The sequence below is a fragment of the Symphodus melops genome (assembly GCF_947650265.1).
Source record: "Symphodus melops genome assembly, chromosome: 2".
NCBI classification, from domain to species: domain Eukaryota; kingdom Metazoa; phylum Chordata; class Actinopteri; order Labriformes; family Labridae; genus Symphodus; species Symphodus melops.
This window is the reverse complement of record NC_136692.1, coordinates 5,587,528-5,606,668: the sequence shown is the minus strand read 5'-3', so window position 1 is coordinate 5,606,668 and position 19,141 is coordinate 5,587,528. Positions and strand designations below refer to the sequence as shown.

The following is a 19,141-nucleotide window of genomic DNA, read 5'->3' as shown; positions in this document are numbered from 1 at the left end:
CTGCCTTTCCTGTCCCCTTTTCTAAGCTTTCCAAAACTCTCCTCTTTTTCAAATTGTTTTATTGTTTTGTTTTTGGTGTCCTTTTTAGTTGTGTAACATTGGCTGTTTTTTTTAAGTCAGGTGATGCTTTAGTGTGTTTTATGTGCTTTCATTCTTTTTCTGCTGTCTTGTTAATGTTTGTTTGTATTGTGTTTTATGCTCTCAGTGCAAGACAATTCCCCTACGGCCAATAAAGGTTTTCATTCATTTTTTAAATTTTACATTCATTCATGTTTACTTTTCAATAGGGCTACAGCAAGTCCAGATCGGTGTGGCAGCACCTGAGGGACATGCATGCTGTCCATCTGGGCCATTGTTGCATGTCGAAACATGAACAAACACACATCAGCACACAGGTATGCACATGTGCAGAAACACTCTCACTGCCTTTGTTATTGTCCTCAGGGAGACAGACAATTTGTGGATGACAAACTCATACCATTATGCAGAATACTCAAATGGCCATACACACACTCTAAAGCTGCAGGTAAGCTTTCACCTGAGGCCTCTGACCCACATAGGAACAAGTGCAGGACACGCTCCTATTTTCTGCTTGGCAATGCATCATTAACTCACAGTGTACTGTGGCAGAGGGCTGAGCTGGGATTTGAGCCCAGCTACCCTAAGCTCACTTTGCCATTATTGGCAGACCAGCTGAGTAAAGACACACAAACGCAAAACTCTGACGCTTCACCTTCAGAATACTTCGGTCTTTTTTTCTTTTTCTTTTTTTTTTACACCCGCTTCGCCTTCAGTGTTCTCATGAATGCTCACACAGGAAAAATATAGAAAATAATACCACGGACAGAAAACTTTGCCCCACAGTGTGCACCAGTATCAAAGGGTTTTCCAGGGGAATTAAAGTGCACAGTGTCTACCATTTTAGCCCCTGTACTGCCTCAGCCTCTGACACACACGCGCACACACAGCACACATAGAGTCCCTCCTTCTCTCTCTCTCTCTCTCTCTCTCTCTCTCTCTCTCTCTCTCTCTCTCAGGCACATGATGGTTCTTTTCTGCTCCACTCCAGCTGTCTCATTCTCTTATTCCCTCTTCCCACTCTCTGTTTTTTCCTCCTTCTCCTCCTCTTCAGCTCCTCTTCTATTTCTTTCACACATTCGTGCAGATGCTCACTCTCACACACTCTGTCTCTTTCTCTTCTACCTCTTTTCTTCTACGCGCATCCACAGTCAGCTGTGGAGAGCAGCCTCCCTCAGCAGCCTGTGGATCCCTTCACTTGATTAATTAGCCTTGAAGTGCTGTTGAAGATCGTCACATTTAGCTTAGCGACCCAGCGGCAGAGTGCAGACAGATATAGAGTCGCTGGCTGGAGGCTGGCACTGTGGCAAGCTCTATCTATCGCTCTCTATTCACACTCAGTGCCGAGGGGGCTTCTCAGTGGCGGAAGTGAGGGGCTGGTTTTTTGCCGTGAAAGCGACAAGAAGGGGCAAAGAGAAAGAGGCAAGGCTGGGACCAGCAAGCAAGGAATGGAAGTCTGTTGCAGGAGCAAACCCTCGTAGAGACGGAGAATCGGAGGAGGCAGCGGTCACTGTGCAGCAGCAGCAGCAACACACAGATCTAAGGTGAGAGTTTTTAAAAAGCAGTTAGTGTGTGTGTGTTTGTGTGTGTGTGTGTGTGTGTGTGTGTTATATTGCATCTTTATGACCCACATTGATGAACCTGAGGTGCAGCACTGAATGGATTCTAGGCAGGATGCTTTCTCAGGATTTGATTAATTCTATTGATTAAATTGAAATACAATTCAATTCTAATTCATTCAAAATCATGTATTTGCATGAAAGTTTCAAAAACAATGAATCCAAAGCACCAAACGACAATTTGTCCAAGTATTTGGACACTACACAACAACAGTAATGTGAACCCAAACACATAAGATAATTATGCCTAACACATTTAAACTAGGTCTTTATGTTTAAAAATATGAATACAGTGTTTGTGAGTGTATGATGTGTGTGTGTACTGATTAATGGTTTATTTCTCTGGCTATCCTTATCTGTCTCCTATTAACACGCACACACACACACACACATGCGCACACACGAACATCAGCTGTGCAGCACCACTTGTTGGACTGACATCGAAGTTGATGTGGAATAAATACTGAGATGTTGGTTTTTGTGTGCGCTGTGTGTGTGTGCTGTGTGTGTGTGTGTCTGTGTGTCTGTGTGCGTGCCGGTGAGATGAAGAGTGGGTCTTTTGTTGCCGTGGTGCCACTGTGAAGCTTAAGGATGAAAATCACAGTGAGCGACACGGACAGCCACACAAGAGACGATCAGTCATGCCAACCCTTCTGCCTGCTTTGCTCCTCAGATGGATACAAAAAAAAGGAAGAGCGAGAAGCTGTGTTTCCAGCAGCAAAAACACCTCTCTGTGTGTCTGTGTGTGTATTCGTTTATATTTACAATCCACATATCTTCAGCTTCTACTAGTACAGTACAACCTGCTCTGTCTTTACTTTGGATCAATGGAAGCGTTTTCATCACTGTAAGCCTTTAAAGCTGCAGCCGATCTCATCTAGTAGAACCTTGTACTTATATTGTAACAGTGGGATAATACAGCGATTGTGCCTCCCAAGAGGCACAGACGAACGATAGTAAAGAAAGAGCAGTGAGAACGAGAATATGAACCGCTGCATGAATAATTAACACATTTAAACACAGTGGGTGTAGTTTGTACTGTTCCCTGGATGTGTGCGATTGTGTCATGAAGCTCAACATTGCACAGAACAAACAGAAATGTGTTGTGTGTTTAACTTAACATTGCTTAAAATCTTTGGACATTTCAGCCATTTGGGTCCATGAACGTGACTAAAAATAGAGCGTGATGATAAATCTGTGACGTGGAACAAAAACCGCCACGAGGGACTTTAACGCTGGATAATTAAAGTTCAAGTTTGCGGACGCTGTGACAGCACCTGAGGAGATTTTTGCAGAAATGATGATTTTAAACCCACTAAATCCTGAAAGTCGAAATGGGATTGACCGTTATAAAATACATTCCTGTCGTTTTTTAATGTTGATTGTTGTACAGTCAGTGTCCTTGTGTGTCCGTAAAGGTGCTTATATATCAACTTTATTATTATGATCATTTACTTGTCTGTGTCTCTGATTATTTCCAGTCTTTTTCGGAGGATATCTGAGCTTTAACACAATAACTTCAAACTCAACATGCAGTATGTTCGTCTTTAAAAAACAGTTTTAGAGTTCAGCTGTTCAAAATTAAATAAGCTGTTATGAATTAGGATTTCTGGGCATATAAAATCTTAATGCGTGCACTGACCTTCTCCTTCAAACATGTTCAATGAAACATATTTTCAGTTTGTATTCCCATCACAGATAATATCACAGTGTATTTATTCGTGAAACTCTTTCAGCTCCTTGTTTTTTTTTTTTTTTTTTAAATGAATAGCTCTGAAAATTGAGCTGAAAGTTAGATAAATAATGAGCTTTTTATGTGTCACATTTCCTTCTGCACTAAAAAAAAAAATCAAACGTGTGAAGTTTCCTCCTTCCCTCTCACCAAAAAACGACCATTGATTGGAGAAAGGGCTGACACAGCAGCACACATTTCCCCTCAGCAATAAAGACAGCCAGATAATTGTTGTCAAGCCGATGAGCGACGAGGCTCAATATCTGAGAGGAGAACCAATTGGTTGTTGAATTAATAAAACTATAAGAAAGACTGCTGAAGGCTTTTGCTTGATGATTGATAGAATCATAATGTCGGGCTCCAGACTTCTTAGAAAAATTGAGTTTGCTCTTTTGAGCCTCAAAGAATTGAACAGACTCTCTGACACTTTGTATCTCGAGTGAAGTCGTCTCAAAGCCTGGAGCATCTCTTCATCCGCATGTGTTCTCAAACTTTCCTCTACATCCTCCTCTGTCTCTTCTTTTTCTCACTCAAGGGACCAAAACTTTTTTTTTTCTTCTTTTCTTCAGCTTCTACCTGTTTTCCGTCCAAATTGCCATTGTTTCCCATCGCTGAGTCAGCTTGCTTTCGCCCCACCCTCTTTTCTTCAGAAGAGTCTCTAAACATCTGCATCAGGACTTTGTGTCTCTCTTATCTTTCTGTCAGGCTTTTGTTTTTTGATCATCGCTCCTCTTTTTCCGCTCTACTTCTCCTCCTTTCAACCTCATTTCCCCTCCATCTGACTCTTTTGATTGCCTCCTCATCCTGATATGTGTGTATGTGTGTGTGTACACCTGTATGTGTGCATATTTGATGTATCATGCAGAAGGTATTGTGTATGTGCTGTGGGCTTTTCTGCATCTGTATGAGATGGGGAGTTTGTGTGTGTGTGTGTGTGTGTGTGTGTGTGTATAAAAATAGATGAATAGATGTTTCGAATGTTCTCTGCGGTTAGAGAGTTAAAGGTTTCTCTTTTTGCCTTCAGACATGCTTACGTATGAAAGTGACAACATGAAGCATATGTGCTATCAGCAGGGTTAAAGGTCGCTGGTTAATTAGTGAGAGGATCAGGACAGCATGACGTGCTTGGTATACTCGTGATAAATACATGTAGTGGTTGTACACTTGGTGCTTCTGTTGTTTACTGTGAAAGAAAGGATTCTATACTGACAAAGGTGCCACATCTGCAACAGGGGAATAAACCTCTTCTTTGCAGTGGTGAAAGATGCATTGAGACATTTGTGTGACTTATAAAGGGGAGATAGCAAGCAGAAACCTCTGGTGTCAAAAATGAAGCCAATGCAGGAGTGCAAAAACAAAACAAAAAAGGACAGCTCTAAATGCCAAGGAATCCTCATTGTGTCCCTCATGTAGAGTTCATTCAGCCAGGTTAAAAACAGATAGACAGTTTTGGTGTCAATAGTTAACAAAAAACCCCAACAACACTTATACAGTTATTTGAAAGTCAGGTGCGATGTAACTGGTTATAACAAGGCTAAAAACCCTTCTCATCTCCGCTTCAACTCAGCCTCTTGGTCTGACTCGACATTGACTGAAAGGTTGAGTCAGAGACTCCAATGTTCCGTCCTCAAAGACTTCTGGTACCACGTTCATGCTTTATACATTCTATGGAAAATGGAGAACGTGTTGTCATGAGAGTCCTTGAGTTGATCCTTAGATCCATTTCAACACTCACACAGTATATCATAGGCCTTAAAGACATCTATTCTAGTCTTACATTAAACCTTTCCCTCTCATCTGGAGTGTAAGGAAGTCAGTAAGCAGTGTTTACCTGCATCACCTGGCAGATCGGACAAACGTATTAGTTTTCTATTTTTTAGGGCGCACTAACGCTACTAAAGACTTCACCCTCATGCACATGTTGTATTCAACATTATGTAGAAGTGGTAATTGTGCTCACACCCGGTTAGTCCTGGGGCAGTGTGTGTGTGTGTGTGTGTGTGTGTGTGGGGGGGGGGTGCAGTCGTGCTTCAGGACAGATGGGCCTTGTAGTGTGAGCGTGCACTTAGAGGTTTGTAGATATGGGGGTGCTGGTGGCGCAGTGATTAGTGCACACGTCTCCATGTATGGAGGCTGTAGTCTTCAATACGGGTGGGATGGGTTCGACTCCTGCAGGCGGCCTCTTTCCTGCATGTTAGTTCCCTCTCTCTCTCTCCCTGATTTCCAACTCTGTCCTCCGTATATCTAGCTATAATAAAGGCAAAAAGCCTAAACTAAAACTTGAAAGTGTTTTGACAAAAATGGACATCAGCATGATCAAGACTCTAACTTTCAGGTTGAAAAAGAACACATGTTCTTCTTGGCTGTGAGTCAGCGGACCCTGAAATCTTCGCACTAAGATTAGCTCTAAGCCTGGAAGTGAATAAAAAGAGACTGCTGCTGTATTTGCTCTCTGGAGTCAGCTGAAACTGACACGATTGTTTTGGATTCTCTGAAGTCAGTGAACAATTGCAATGGGTTAAATTTGTAAATCAAGGTCCGGTTCAGGTGTCTTTTCTTACCAGTATATCAGAGCCAATCCTACCCACAGCCAGTTTACAGAAATGTCGGCCCACACTGAATACATGGTTGAGTAGTGTATATAATAATAGTCAGCGATCCATTAACATCCATTCGCATCTTTAGCGGCTCAGCATGTGTGTGTCTGTGCTTTCATCATTCTTAATGATGTCAAGTTCTGGATTTGCTATTTGAGCTTTTGCAAACAGTCGAGTTGTTTGTTGCCCGAGTGCAGAAGCTCAATCTTTTCCCACAAACACAACAAAGTAAACTAAAGCTTTGTGTCAACCTTTGACCACACAGATGATTGGCAGTCAGATGTCAGCACCGAGGAGGCCGATGAGGACCCTTTCTGAAGACGCAAGCCTGCAGAAGACCAGTACCTACATTGTGCCCTGCTTCCTCTTGGTGGAGGTGAGTCTCAGTTCTATCCTGCTGCAAACAAAGGGGACAAAAATCAAGCTCTGTGGTCACTTCCTGTGCTCATCAAACAACATTTTGAGCCTGATCCGACCTGAATGTTGTTGTGCGTGCTTCAAATGCTTTGTGTCTTGCTTTTGAAGTTTTGATCCTACTTCTGAAGGCCGTTGTAGTGCAGCTAACTTAACCTTAATCTGGAGTATAAAATCGAAAACTTTGCCAACACTGTGGGCGACGCGCTGCGTAAATGCTGCACGGATGTACATGAAAGTGGGTAGAAATAAAGAACGAGCTATAAACTCTCCAGGTGGGAATTCTGAGTCACCCTGAGCAGAGTGATGGACACATGAAAGCACATTTTACAGTCTTCTCCCTCTCCTCGTCCACTTCTCCCACGTCTCTTACTGCCATCATTTCACGTTTCTCACGGCGGATTAACAACAAAGAACGTCAGCTGGGAAATGTTATGTATTAACCCCCGTTTTCAATTCACTGGCTCCCAAGAGAAAGTGATTGATTGAATCCTCGCAAACGTGTAATTACCCTCAGTTCATAAACTCGCTCTGTGATAACGTTCAGCGGGAGGTATTCTCCCCACAATGGCCTTCTCGTGTGACCTTTTTGCTCATAATCTTCTCGATTCCTTTCCTTCCGCTCCTCTACTCTTCCCATGACTTTTCTTCTCTCGCTGTAATCCCTAAATGACCTGCTGGAGCGCTCATGGCCTCAGCTGCATGTCTTAATTAATTGGCCTAATTAAGAAAGGAAACCCAATTAGCCCGTGCCACTGCCAACACGCTCCAAGCTTGCAGGTCCTCAGAGCTACAACAAGCACTGCAGACTGAACTGAATTCGATGTTTTTCATGCATTCAAATACAGCCTTCCCTTTTGATTTCACCGCAAAAAAATCAAATGTTTCATGTTGTAAAAGCCAGAATATTGAAAGTTAAAGGCAGCTAAAAGTGTTGAGTCAAATGGTGCTACAGAGCAGTGGCTGGATAAGTCAGAAATTCTGGTTTTGCAACCGTCGCCTACAGGCAAACAGTAGACTGTAAGCGGCTCAGGCAAACTAAGTAAACACACTTTTTGAAAAGTTTTTCTTGTCCAGGGTTAGCATTTTTTAAAAATGTTTTTAATGTTTCTGCTGCGAACAGTGTTTAGCAAACGGCATTACTCTTTAAGTGCACCTCCAGTAGCACCTCTTATCGAGTCTGAATCTCCTCAAGGATTTTTCTTCAACCTCGCTCTTCTTCTCTTACTTTGTGCTCACTCACAGCGTCCTCCTGAGAATGTGCTGTATTCCTTTTCTTTTTTTCGCCTGCTACTTGTACCTCATCCAGCACATGTTCCGTACCCTCTCCATCACACCTCGGTTACCGCTGCTTCTCAAAGCACAAATATCCCACAATCCCTGCAGGTTTACGCACACTCCTTATCGTCCTTTTCTGACTGTCTTTCATTGTTCTTTTGAATTGGCTCATTCTATAATCATCCTCTTGAGGACTTATTATAATGATTTCTCTGCTTTCTAATTTAAAAAGAAAAGTGTGCCTATAATATCTCAAGGCCTATATCTGTCAGTGCTTCTCCTCCTCTTCCTCTAGTATTCTCTTTGACGGTCCAGTCACTCCTTTCATGCAGATCCTCTACATCATCCTCTCCAGCACTTGTTCCCTTGAGTAATTGCATCTTTTGCACCATGGATCTCTCCATTATTCCCCTTTTACTTGTAAAGCCTCATCTCCTCCTCCCACTCAAAAAACCCTTTCTGCTCTTGCAAAGACCACCACTCTTTAAATTGCTCCTCTCCGGCTTCTTGTTTCCTCTTGGGTCCCCCCTCCTTTCTTCTTTCACTTTTTTTTTTTTTTAAATGTCTCCTCATTTCTGGTCACCTCTTCCTCGATTCTCCTCTCCGTCGTCGGAAGTACACACTGCCCTGAAGCTCACCTCATATCACAGACTCAAGGCTGTCATGAACACCTTGAGTGTGGCTGTTCTTTTGCACTCCCGTTTTCTCACCTTGTTTCCCTCGTTCTTTGGAGGAGCAGCTATTGTTTTAATTCTGTTCCAGCACAGCCAGAGGTGGGCTGATACAAATCCAATTTGACTTTAATCACCGCAGATGCCCCCTGAATGAATCTGTGTACATTGCTGCAGTTTAATAAAGGGCATTTCTAAATTAATTTCCCCTCTTTTCCTCTGTCTGTGTTCTTACCGGAGCAGCTTGCTGTAGCATAGCTCCCCCCGGAGTGCACTCGCTCCTTTGTTGTTACATTAGCATCTCATTAGCCATTTCTTCTCAACTCAAACACTCTTCAGTGTTTTTACTCTGCCTGTAGCTTGTGATCTAGAAGCTGAGTCTGGCTCTCTATGTACCTCACAGTTAAACTCTCAGCGTCTCACTGTCTGTTTCCTCTTCACCTTGTATCACCTTCTCGAGCCATAATCCAAAATCAGTTTCTTATTTATGTTTCCAATTCACATACCTGGACTTGAGTTTTGGACGACGAAGAAAGAAATGGTTGGAGAAACACTGATAGCCCCGCACTGTCCTTGTTTGTTAAATCACATCATAGTTTAACCAGCTGATTTTTTGGACGGCTTTGTGGATCAGCTACTGTTGTTTCTGTCGTAAAGTAAAGTGACCTTTTTTTTGTTGTTGCTAATTTTCACTTCCCTGTCTCAACTACTTCATTTCCTTTCATTCACTTCACCTAGTTTCTCATCTTCATAAAGATCTATATATCCACAATGTTCTGGATTTGATCAAAGAAGAACATTGAACTGTCTTTGATACGTTATAAGCAGTATGTTTTAAAATGCCTTATAACCAGTAGAGTTATTTAGGCAGTTTTGGAAATAAATACTGGAATTCTTAATATGACAATGGCCTTTGTCCTCCTTCTGTGTCCGCAGTGACTGCTGTCAGTTCATCCCCTCTCTATTTCTCAAGCCTTGTCTACCATCTCTAACTTTATTTGTCTCTCTTTTCCCCGAGCTTCATTTCCCAGTGTCTTCCATCAACCTACTTTGCTCCTGTCTCTGCTCGTCATTCATTCCTTTTTCATCAACATAACACTTTGAGTTCGAGTCGTTTCAGTTCATTCAGGAAGGGTAATTTCACACAATTTCCCTTTTAGCTGCATGGCGCAGAAACAACACGACAGAGAGCAGATAAGTCGTCCTCTGTTCTCTGTGGATGTCTCGCTCCTCTCTCTTGTTTTGGCTCCGTGTTGCTGCTTGTCTCTGCCGTCACACTGCGAACGCCACACAAGAGACCAGTCTGGTACTGAACAGAGAGAAGAGCTTCAAAGGACCCTCTTTAAAAAGTCATTTCGATACCACTGATTCCTGACTGGATTCAGACACTGGCTGGATGGGAGGAGTTCTACGAGTCAGTGTGAGCCGAGCCCACTGTGAAAATCTGTTCTGAAGCTGAGATTCAAAGGACTCGGAGAGGACTACAAGTGGACTCTTTGAGTAGATCTCGCTGAGCAGACAACTTGCAGACAGCGAGGAGTTGCGTGGTACGAGCTGCAGTGATAGCTAAACGTGATCATCATTGTTGTTAATGGTAATTGGACACTGGAGCGACTAAACAATTGCACCCAGCCTGTGCTGTGTGCGTTTCCCCCGTCCAGCTTTTCTGTTCATCCTCGACTTCCAGCTCAAAGTAGAAAGTCTTCCTCTTCTCCTCTCCTGCCTCCTCATGCCTCGTTGGCTGTGTCCTGCCGTGGCACAGTGAGCGCTGTAAAGTACACGGACTGCTGAGCATGAGGCCGCATAATGTTTCAGGTCTACGGCCCACGTCGCCTCTCTTGTTGGTGCACGTCTGCTCTCATTTTCTCTTCGCTTCTCTGTCTATGACCTCGATTGTGTCGTTATATTTCTCTTATCTTGTTTTTATTTTTAGGTTTCTCTTTATGAATGTTACATAATTAACAACAACAGGAAACTCTGAAGGAAGTGTAATTTCTTCTTTTTCATCAAACTGAGTCATGGCTTCATGACTTCAAGTGTTGGGTGTAGGGTGTTACTATTGCAAACAATGTGTGTGTGTGTGTGTGGGGGGGGGGGGGATGGGGGGGGGGGGAATGGGGGGACCTGTGATCCAAACCTCATGAGAAAGTTTAGTGGGGACATTTTTCATCTTTTATTGAGTCCATTTGAAAATTTTGTGTTGATCTGTTGGATTTGACATTCACGGTATGTTCAACAAATGTCTGGCAAATATGACGCCAAAAGACCATTTGCATTAAATTGAATGACCTTGTCCATGTTTAGAGCCATTTCTATTTTTATAGCCAAATTTAAAGCACATGCATGTGTTTTCATACACTTTTTTTATATGCTTTGTTCTCATTTTGTTTTAACATCAATGTAAAGCACACAGTTTATCTATATGAAATGTGCTATATGAATAAAATTGCTAATCCTGGATGTCCCTGACCACCCCCTTCATGTTGAGTTAAGACTTCTTTACTCACACTCGGAGGGCCAGATCAAACCTTTATTTTTAGAAATGTTTCTGACTAGCTGTTTTTTTGCACGATCTGCTGGCATTGTTGTCATTGCATATATACCATGGACTCATATCTCACTGCTTTTCTATTTAATAATAATCGATGGAAGTTGCCACATTTCCAATCCGATCCAATGAGCTACAAGTCAATGTCGAACGAGTCTGTGCTAGCGCTAAATTGTGCTTCCATTGGAGCGGGGTTGGAAGTGTGCCGCTGAAGGAGAGTGAAGGCTACAGCATGGCACAGGTGTCACCAAACAGCAGTTTGTTTTTGGTTTACTGCTGGCGCTTAAGGGCGACATCTACCATCAAAAAGTCACACATTCTTCCTTTAAAGCATAAAATGCAGTTTTTCTATCATTGAAGCTCTAACTCTTTGTTGAAATTGCTCCCAAATGTAACCACACCTTTGGCTCTCTTCTACATGTCATATCACTCAAAAATCACTTCTCACCTGTGCGCCGACGTGAGTGGCCGCACTTTCAGTTATCTATCTATCTAAAAAAAAAACAAAAAAAAAACTTGAATTTCCCTCGGGATCAATAAAGTATCTATCTATCTATCTATCTATCTAAAAGTCAAAAAGTCTTGATCACATTCACAAGTGATCGATTCCAAATTAAATACATGGTTTCTAGAAAATCAGCTGTATCTATTTGGTTATTGTTGTTGCTGATCAGCAACCTCAGGAAATCTTGATTTGCTTGCAGACAGTGTGTGTGTTTCTTCACTTTACTTGCAGTTTTCACGTCTTTAAGAGCACACGTTGCTCTGGAAGTGAAAAGCAGTGTATCAGCCCTACTGTTCCTCTCTGCACGTGCTTATAGTTCACTGCCTCGGTACATCTTCTACCTGCTAGCGACACGTTTGATGTATGTCTTTACTCGTTTCTGAACAGACTGAGACCTCACAACTAACTAACACATATCCGAGCACAAAATGGACTTACCACGGTCCTTTTTATTGTGCTCACTTTTTTAGTTCTACTCTGGATGTAAAAGCAGCTCAGCTTCTAAATGAATTATGTCATTACCTCTTGTTCAATTAAAGATTCATTTGAGCTTATTTTTAACCTCTTTTTGAGCATCAATGTTTCTAATAATCAGGTGAACGAAGTCAAAAAAAAGTGGATAAGAAATGTTACCGTTTTTAACCCTTTCTTGAACACATTACCTCTTACCAAAATATCTTTTCAGCTCATTCTCCACCATTAATTTTTCTTGCTCATTTGATAAAAATGCTCACAGACTTTCTTTCCATGAGCCCAATTTCTCTTCAGCCCCCACACACACACGCACACTCAGACACACACACACATGCACACTCACACACACACGTGCACACTCAGACACACACACACACACGCGCGCACACTCACACACACACGCACATTCAGACACACACACACGCACACTCAGACACACACACATGCACACTCACACACACACATGCACACTCAGACACACACACACATGCACACTCACACACACGTGCACACTCAGACACACACACACACACACACACGTGCACACTCACACACACGTGCACACTCTCTGCCACAAAGACACACTAACAGCTCATTCTCACATTATTCTCTCCCAGCTCGTTTCCCCCCTCATTATCTCTGAGACTCCATGAATAGCAGCTGCCCGCCTGTCTGCTGTGCTGGGATTTCTCAGCACGATGGGCGGATGTTTGAAACACTTGTTAGCTGCCTGCTACCCACCTGTTATTACCTGAGGGGGGAGGGGAGAACTGAGAGACCCAGTATATCAGTGTATGGGCTCATATACGGTCTCTGAGCTTGGAATATAGTAATTCAATTCAAAAAACCTTATTTGTCCCCGGGGGAGCAATTCAAAGCTGCATATCTAGAGCAGCTCGGAGGCCAAATTATCCCTTCAGAAACAGAAATACAAGATCCCTGCTGCTGGATTTGGACTGTTCCAGAAAAAGTAGCTTGCTTGAGCTATAATCTTGTCCCTCAGTGTTTTGTTTCTTTCTGAGCTACATGCAATTATAGGACTAAGAAATGCGGGCTGATTTCAGCGGCACGCCGCTCTGATCGAGGTCAGCCAAATAAATTGCACTAGAGGAATCTGATTCCAAAATCATGATATTCACAATTTATGAACTTGGCATCCCTTCCAGCTCAGGGACAGATCGCATCAAAGTCAAACTTGTTACTCAAACTGCTGGAAAAATGACATAGATATTTAAAAGACGCATCCTTATTTTGCTGCTCGGTTAATTTCACGAATCAACGTTATCTCGTGTTTGTTTCAGGAAATATAGCGCTTTGGATCCTTTAATTGCACTGCAGGATTGTTGTGTTTTCATGCATGCATCTGCTTCTATTCTTCTTGTAAAATGCGGGGGCATGCCTGCTTGCTTGAGGACTGGGGATTTTGTAGAATTATGTGATTGCTGTTGCTGCAAAGAGAGGGAGAAGTGAGTGTAAGTGGGGATGGATGGAGCGAGTGATACAGGGCGGCAGATACTGTGGATGTAGGGAGACAAAGTGTGCACGAGAGCGAGCAGATACAGAGAGTTTTTGACAGCGTGGATGATTGAGAGACGTGGAAGTAAATGCAGCGTGAAGGGGGGTGGTGGCAGAAAGAGCGTGGGTTTGGAAATGATTGAGGGAAGATGTTATGTGACAGATAATTGGAGTAGGGTGGGATTAGGATAAACAAGGCATGGTGATTTAATTATCAGAGAAACAAAAGAGGTGAAAGAAGGAGGGAAGAGAGAGGGCATGAGGCTGGGAGAAAAGATGAATGGCTGCTTTGATCCTCCTCCTCTCCCTTGTTCCCTCTTACCTTTCTCTCCACTTCACCTATCTCATATATCCTCATTTACCCTCTCGCCCCCTCGCCTCCTCGCCCCCTAGTTTTTTCTACAGCCTTCCTCCGTTTTATTTCCCAGCGGCACACTCAGCCCTGCCCTGTGATATACTAATGTCTCATTTACTGTTTTATCCATCTGTTTATCTTCCAACACTTTCCCTCTGATGCTTCTCCCAGTCCTCTCTTTAAGGCTCTTTACCTCCTCCGGCTTGTCCACTCTTTTTCTATCAGCCGCTTCATATCTGCTGCAGTCGTCTTCCTTATTGTGTTGTAATACAATTTGGTGACACCAGGCGGCAGTCAAGGCCATTCATTTGCTCGTTGTCAGCTTTGATTTGATGAGATGCCCTTGAAGGAGATTTTTGTTTTTCACTTTTTGCTCAGTCATTTCCATGTGTGATGTATGCAGATGAGCTTGTGAGGGGAGGGTGGTGTCCCAACGTTCGTTTTGGGGTTTTTTTTGTTGTTTTTTTTGTTTATTGTGCAGTCATTTCAGGCCCTCTGCAGATCTGAAATATTCACAGCCTCTTATCCTGTAACTTATAAATAATGTGACCTAATCTGGAAACCAAATCACACAAAAAGGATGAGGAGGCTGCAGCCGGTTTCGTGCGAGTTTACCGAGCATTTAGACACCCTCAGGACACCATCAAAAAAGTGTTGAAGATGCTTTAAATGTATATTTCTCCAGATGAATGTTTTCTTATTTGTCTGTTGAGCTCTCTTTAGAGAAGATTCGTGATTAAATAGAATATGGTAGGAGAAATGTACGTGTCCAGTTTATGTGGGACGTTTGGCAACATTAAGTACTTCCATTATTACATATTTAGTAATGGTTATAACTCCAAGCTGTACCATATGAATGACACAGGTCACCGTGTTCGATTATCAAAGAAGTGATTCTGTGCTGTACATGTCAAAGTCGAGGTGGAAAGTGCTGTAAATGGTCAAATGTGTTGAAAAGTTGACATGCTTGCCTAAAATCTCAAGCTCACAAAGAAATGTGCGGTAAGCTGATTGATTGAATGGCTTAGCGAGACTCGTTCATGCGACAGTTTGTACTCAGTCAACAGATCAGACATTTGAGAGAGCAGCATGTCTCCTGAGCAGCGTGACATTCATTTCCTCACAGCGGGGTGCTTTCATCTCCACCCCAGCCTCCATGCAAACACCCTCACCTCCTGTAAACACGTTTGACTATCAGTTGACTTTTCTGCCATCTGGCCGCTCTGCGTACGCCACGAGGAGACGTGAACCAATTGTGCCAGCTCACAATTTGCCCTCAAGAGACATTAAAGATGCCCCCATCTATTCCCACTGTCCTTTCCCCCTATACCCAAAGAACACCATCGTTCCTCATGTGTACTTGATGGGCTTTTACCTGCAGGAGATTCTCCTCTTTTTGTGGCACATCAATGCCACATGCGTCTCGTGTTCACTCCCTTTGAAGTGAACAGGTACGAGCATTAATCCTTAATTCCTCAGCCTGATACGTCTTTTAAGTTGACTGTGTAAGCCATCATGAAAATTAATATTCTTTTTTCAATAAACTCTGGGTTCATACGAAGGCTAAATAAGTGCAGACTGACTTTAGTAAATCAAACCTCGTTTGTCGACCCTGTCTGTAAAATCCACCCAGATTTTTAATTTATGAGTTGCAGCTCTGAGCGAATCATTCATCATAAGCCTTTCTACCTGTGCTGTGATCACTCTTGTTTAAAGGGGGAATTCTTACTAAAAGCATTATCTGTGTACAAATCGTGTACATTTAAATATCCGAGATGTCAGAGTGACCTAAATCTAGTTTTTCACACTGCAGATGAATGTGAACAGGGATGTTTGTGTAGGAGTGGGAGGTTGAGATCTATGAGCCTCTGATCCCTGGTTGCATGTTGAGCTTTCAGAAATACACAGCAGCTTTCCTTTCTTCATTCATGGAAAAAAAACATGTGTGTGAAGATTTGATAACACACTGTACAGTGTGTGAACACAAGCCATTTTCTTTACATTGTAAAGCTAAATACCAACACTTGAGTCTATGAACATCTGGGTCTTCAGCCTCCTTATTTTTAAATGGTCAATATTTCTCCCAATCTTTAACTGTCTACAGGTTGTTGGAACGGTAACAGTCACGTCAGCTACTTGATTCAGTGTTTAGATCAGAGTTCCCTTTCTTACTATGCTTCTACTTAGTATTTTCTCTGTTTCTAAGAAGACACAGCCCTCTCACAGCCCCAATAACTACGAGGAAGAAGCAGGAAAGTGAGGTGACCTTCGTTAAAAACGACAAAGTCTGCGTTGGAGTGGCTGGATGGATGGACAGGATCAACAAAAACACCTTTCATCCTTTTCTGTTGCAGCTCCAGCACTTTGGAATAGAGTTCCTTTTAATATAAGATCTGCTGTCACCACTCAACAGTTTAAGTTTTTTGAAAGGGGTGGGGGGGGGGGGGGGGGGGGGGGGGGGAACATATAAAGTCTATGTTCTGTAAGATAACAAGGAAAGAGCTTGAAAGGGTCAGGCTATAAGTCACACAGGGTAACAATAAAAAACAACAACAGAAGACAGTAAAAAAAAAAACAACAGAAGACAGCTCCATAAACAGTAACAATCGAAAAACACTTCATGGTGAGACTTAAAAGGTAATTTATTTGATCCAAAAGGTTTAATATCAGAGGCCTTTTGGGAAAGTAAACCGGAGATTAAAATGCACCCAACCGTGACAAAAGGTTTTTTTTTAAGTGAATTTCAAAGTGTGTACCTCTGCTGACTTACAAACACTTTAAGTCTGCTGCTGAGTGACGATGCTGAGGAAGCGCTCTGCATTTTGATGACTCACATGACAAAGTGATTTTGACCCCTGCTGACCCTTCTCAGTGGTTTTCATACTGTACATGCACACAGGATGCTTTGAGTTCATTTTAGTAAATATTCCAAGGTGACATGTGCAGGATGTGTACCTCTGCTAATAGAATCATTTTTGAGTTGCTTTGACCTTTATTAATATTCAGACTAAACTGGCTGTGGCTGCAGAAACCCATAGGAAGCTGCTTGTTTGTTCATGAACTTTGGTAGGGAAATGAAATGTCATTTAAACAGCTCTAAGTCTGTATTCAGCAGGGGCTATTTTTGTCTCAATGAGGCGTTCGATGTCTCAATTATCTGGGAATTTTGTATTCTATACACTTGATTTTTTTTACTGAGATAATATTTTCTTAGATTTGATATTTTTCAACTCTTTCTCCAGTCTTCTAACACACTTTTCAGCACACACACTTGTGCAGTGGAATCTCAGTCTAACTGAACACTCAATAATCAGACGGTTTTATTTTCATATAGACGCAGCAGAATGACAAGGGTAATCTCCAAGGGAGGCCTTGTACTGCTGTCTTCAAATATTTGTATGAACTTTGACGAGTGCTTTTGTAGTCCTCTCTCTCTCTCTCTTCCTCCCACCTTACTACACCTCCCTCTCTCCCTTACGCCTCTCAGCGAGAAAAGCGATCTGGACCGTGGAGAGAAATGTGCAACACAGTGCGGCTGCTGGTGTCAGAGTTCCTCCTCAGACATGGGAATTCACCCACATGCCTACAGACGCATTCAAACACACATGGAACACACACACACAAACACACACACACACACGCCCACTCACGCAAAGCTCATGTAGATGTGAACAAACATGGGGCGACATGATGTCTGTTCACTACGTTTTAAGGTGTTTGCACAAAATGCTTGTGTGCATGTTGACGTGCAGCTTTCTTCGTTTTCAGGGCCTCAGGACATGTATGTTGTCACTGAGTGCACCATCTCTCTAGTATGATACAAACAGACTGAAATAGACTTATAATCGTAGATATCGCCACAGGAACATAAAGAGCCATTATTTGATTTACCAGTTCATCATAGTACGGTATCTTAACGTTAGAGCGTGCACATTAGCAGATCCATCAGTGGAGCAGCGTGTGTAATGTAAGGAGTTAGAATTAGGTCATCCTCTCTCTCCCATGTTCATTGTGGCTCTTCAATGCGTAATAAAGCTGAAATGTGTAACACGTCCCTGTAGCATTGGATTGAGTGGGTTCTCTGTCACTTTGCTTAAAGGATAAACATGTTGGAGGAGGTCCTCTCAGTTGGTCGTCACTTATTCAGCCATCTGCCGTTGAGCATGTTTGTGTTAAATGCTGTAAATCATAAAACGCTCTGTGCACTAAATGTTAAGCTATTTTTAATTTCATATAAAAGACAACATATCAGCTTCACAGAAATAAAATGATGTTCATTATGAACTTGAACACTACAGACTGTGTGCAGGCTTTCATTCAAAATGGACATCTTGTTGTCACATTCAGATGCTAAAAATAAGAGAAATAATTTTAGATTTTGAAAACACGAGTTACTCAGTTAAGGGTTTCATGAAAACATCTGGTTGCACATTGACAATATATCTTGTTATCACTGCAGGTTACAAAGACAATAATTATCTCCATAAATACATGTTGTCAAACTTTACACAACATCGATGGCCAATATTAGGTCTAAGACTGTGTTGCCTATACCTTAGACCCAGGAAACCTTTTCAGCCATAATTTCAAATATTGTGACTTTTTTTAATTTTTAACCTTAAATCGGATTTTGAATATCCTGAAATGAAATGGCTAAGCTTACCACCCACTCCTTGAAATACCGATTTAACTAGGACTAGAAACAAACATAGCACATTTTCAATGCACTAACTGCATGTCAACCTTTTGTGTTTAAAAATGAAGTCAACACAGAAACATTGCAGTTCCTCAAGTGTCCACTTGAGGCCAACTTTATAAGCCCAGAAAGTCCATTGAACACCCGTATTAAAATGGCCATTTTTTACAACAAAATGTCTTTCTTTACAGCACTTCTCTACTTTTAAAACTGTACAGATTTTTTTAACAAGTCATCATTTTTTGATTTTATCAAGACTGAGAGTTAAACAGACATTAGCATAACTAGTTGAGTGGCTCATCTGACTGACAGGTGGAAGCATTGTAGCCATTTTGACAGGAGGCTTAAGGCCTACCTCAACTCTACCTCTTTCCAAAATGGTGACCGCCATCATTTGGCTTCAAAACACCTCTTCAGAAACCAAGGATTGACATCACTGACACTACGTCTATGTTTTATACAGGGGATGCTGCATGCTTCTTATAGTTTCTTTTCTATAGGTGAAGAAAAGAAACTCCCCCTCAGGGTATTGGTAGTGATTGAAAAGTAAGATGATTCCTAAAAGATTTCTGTTGACTGCGGATGTTAGCTGATGAGTGTCATCGATTTTTCTCCCCTCTTTCCAAAACAACTGTTGCGTAATGACTTAAAATGTTTTT

The 19,141-nt window shown here is 42.1% G+C and overlaps 1 protein-coding gene across 2 annotated transcripts in view; it reads left to right on the top strand.

Moving 5' to 3' along the window:
• The first annotated feature begins 1,047 nt into the window (after nt 1–1,047).
• Nucleotides 1,048–19,141, top strand: part of plppr2b (phospholipid phosphatase related 2b) — a 44,824-nt gene continuing 26,730 nt past the window's right edge. For both annotated transcript variants that reach the window (XM_079337933.1, XM_079337934.1), the window contains exons 1-2: nt 1,048–1,622; nt 6,292–6,402. In XM_079337933.1, coding sequence (XP_079194059.1) covers nt 6,292–6,402 — 111 coding nt within the window. In that variant the 5' untranslated portion in view covers nt 1,048–1,622. The remainder of the gene's footprint in view (nt 1,623–6,291; nt 6,403–19,141) is intronic.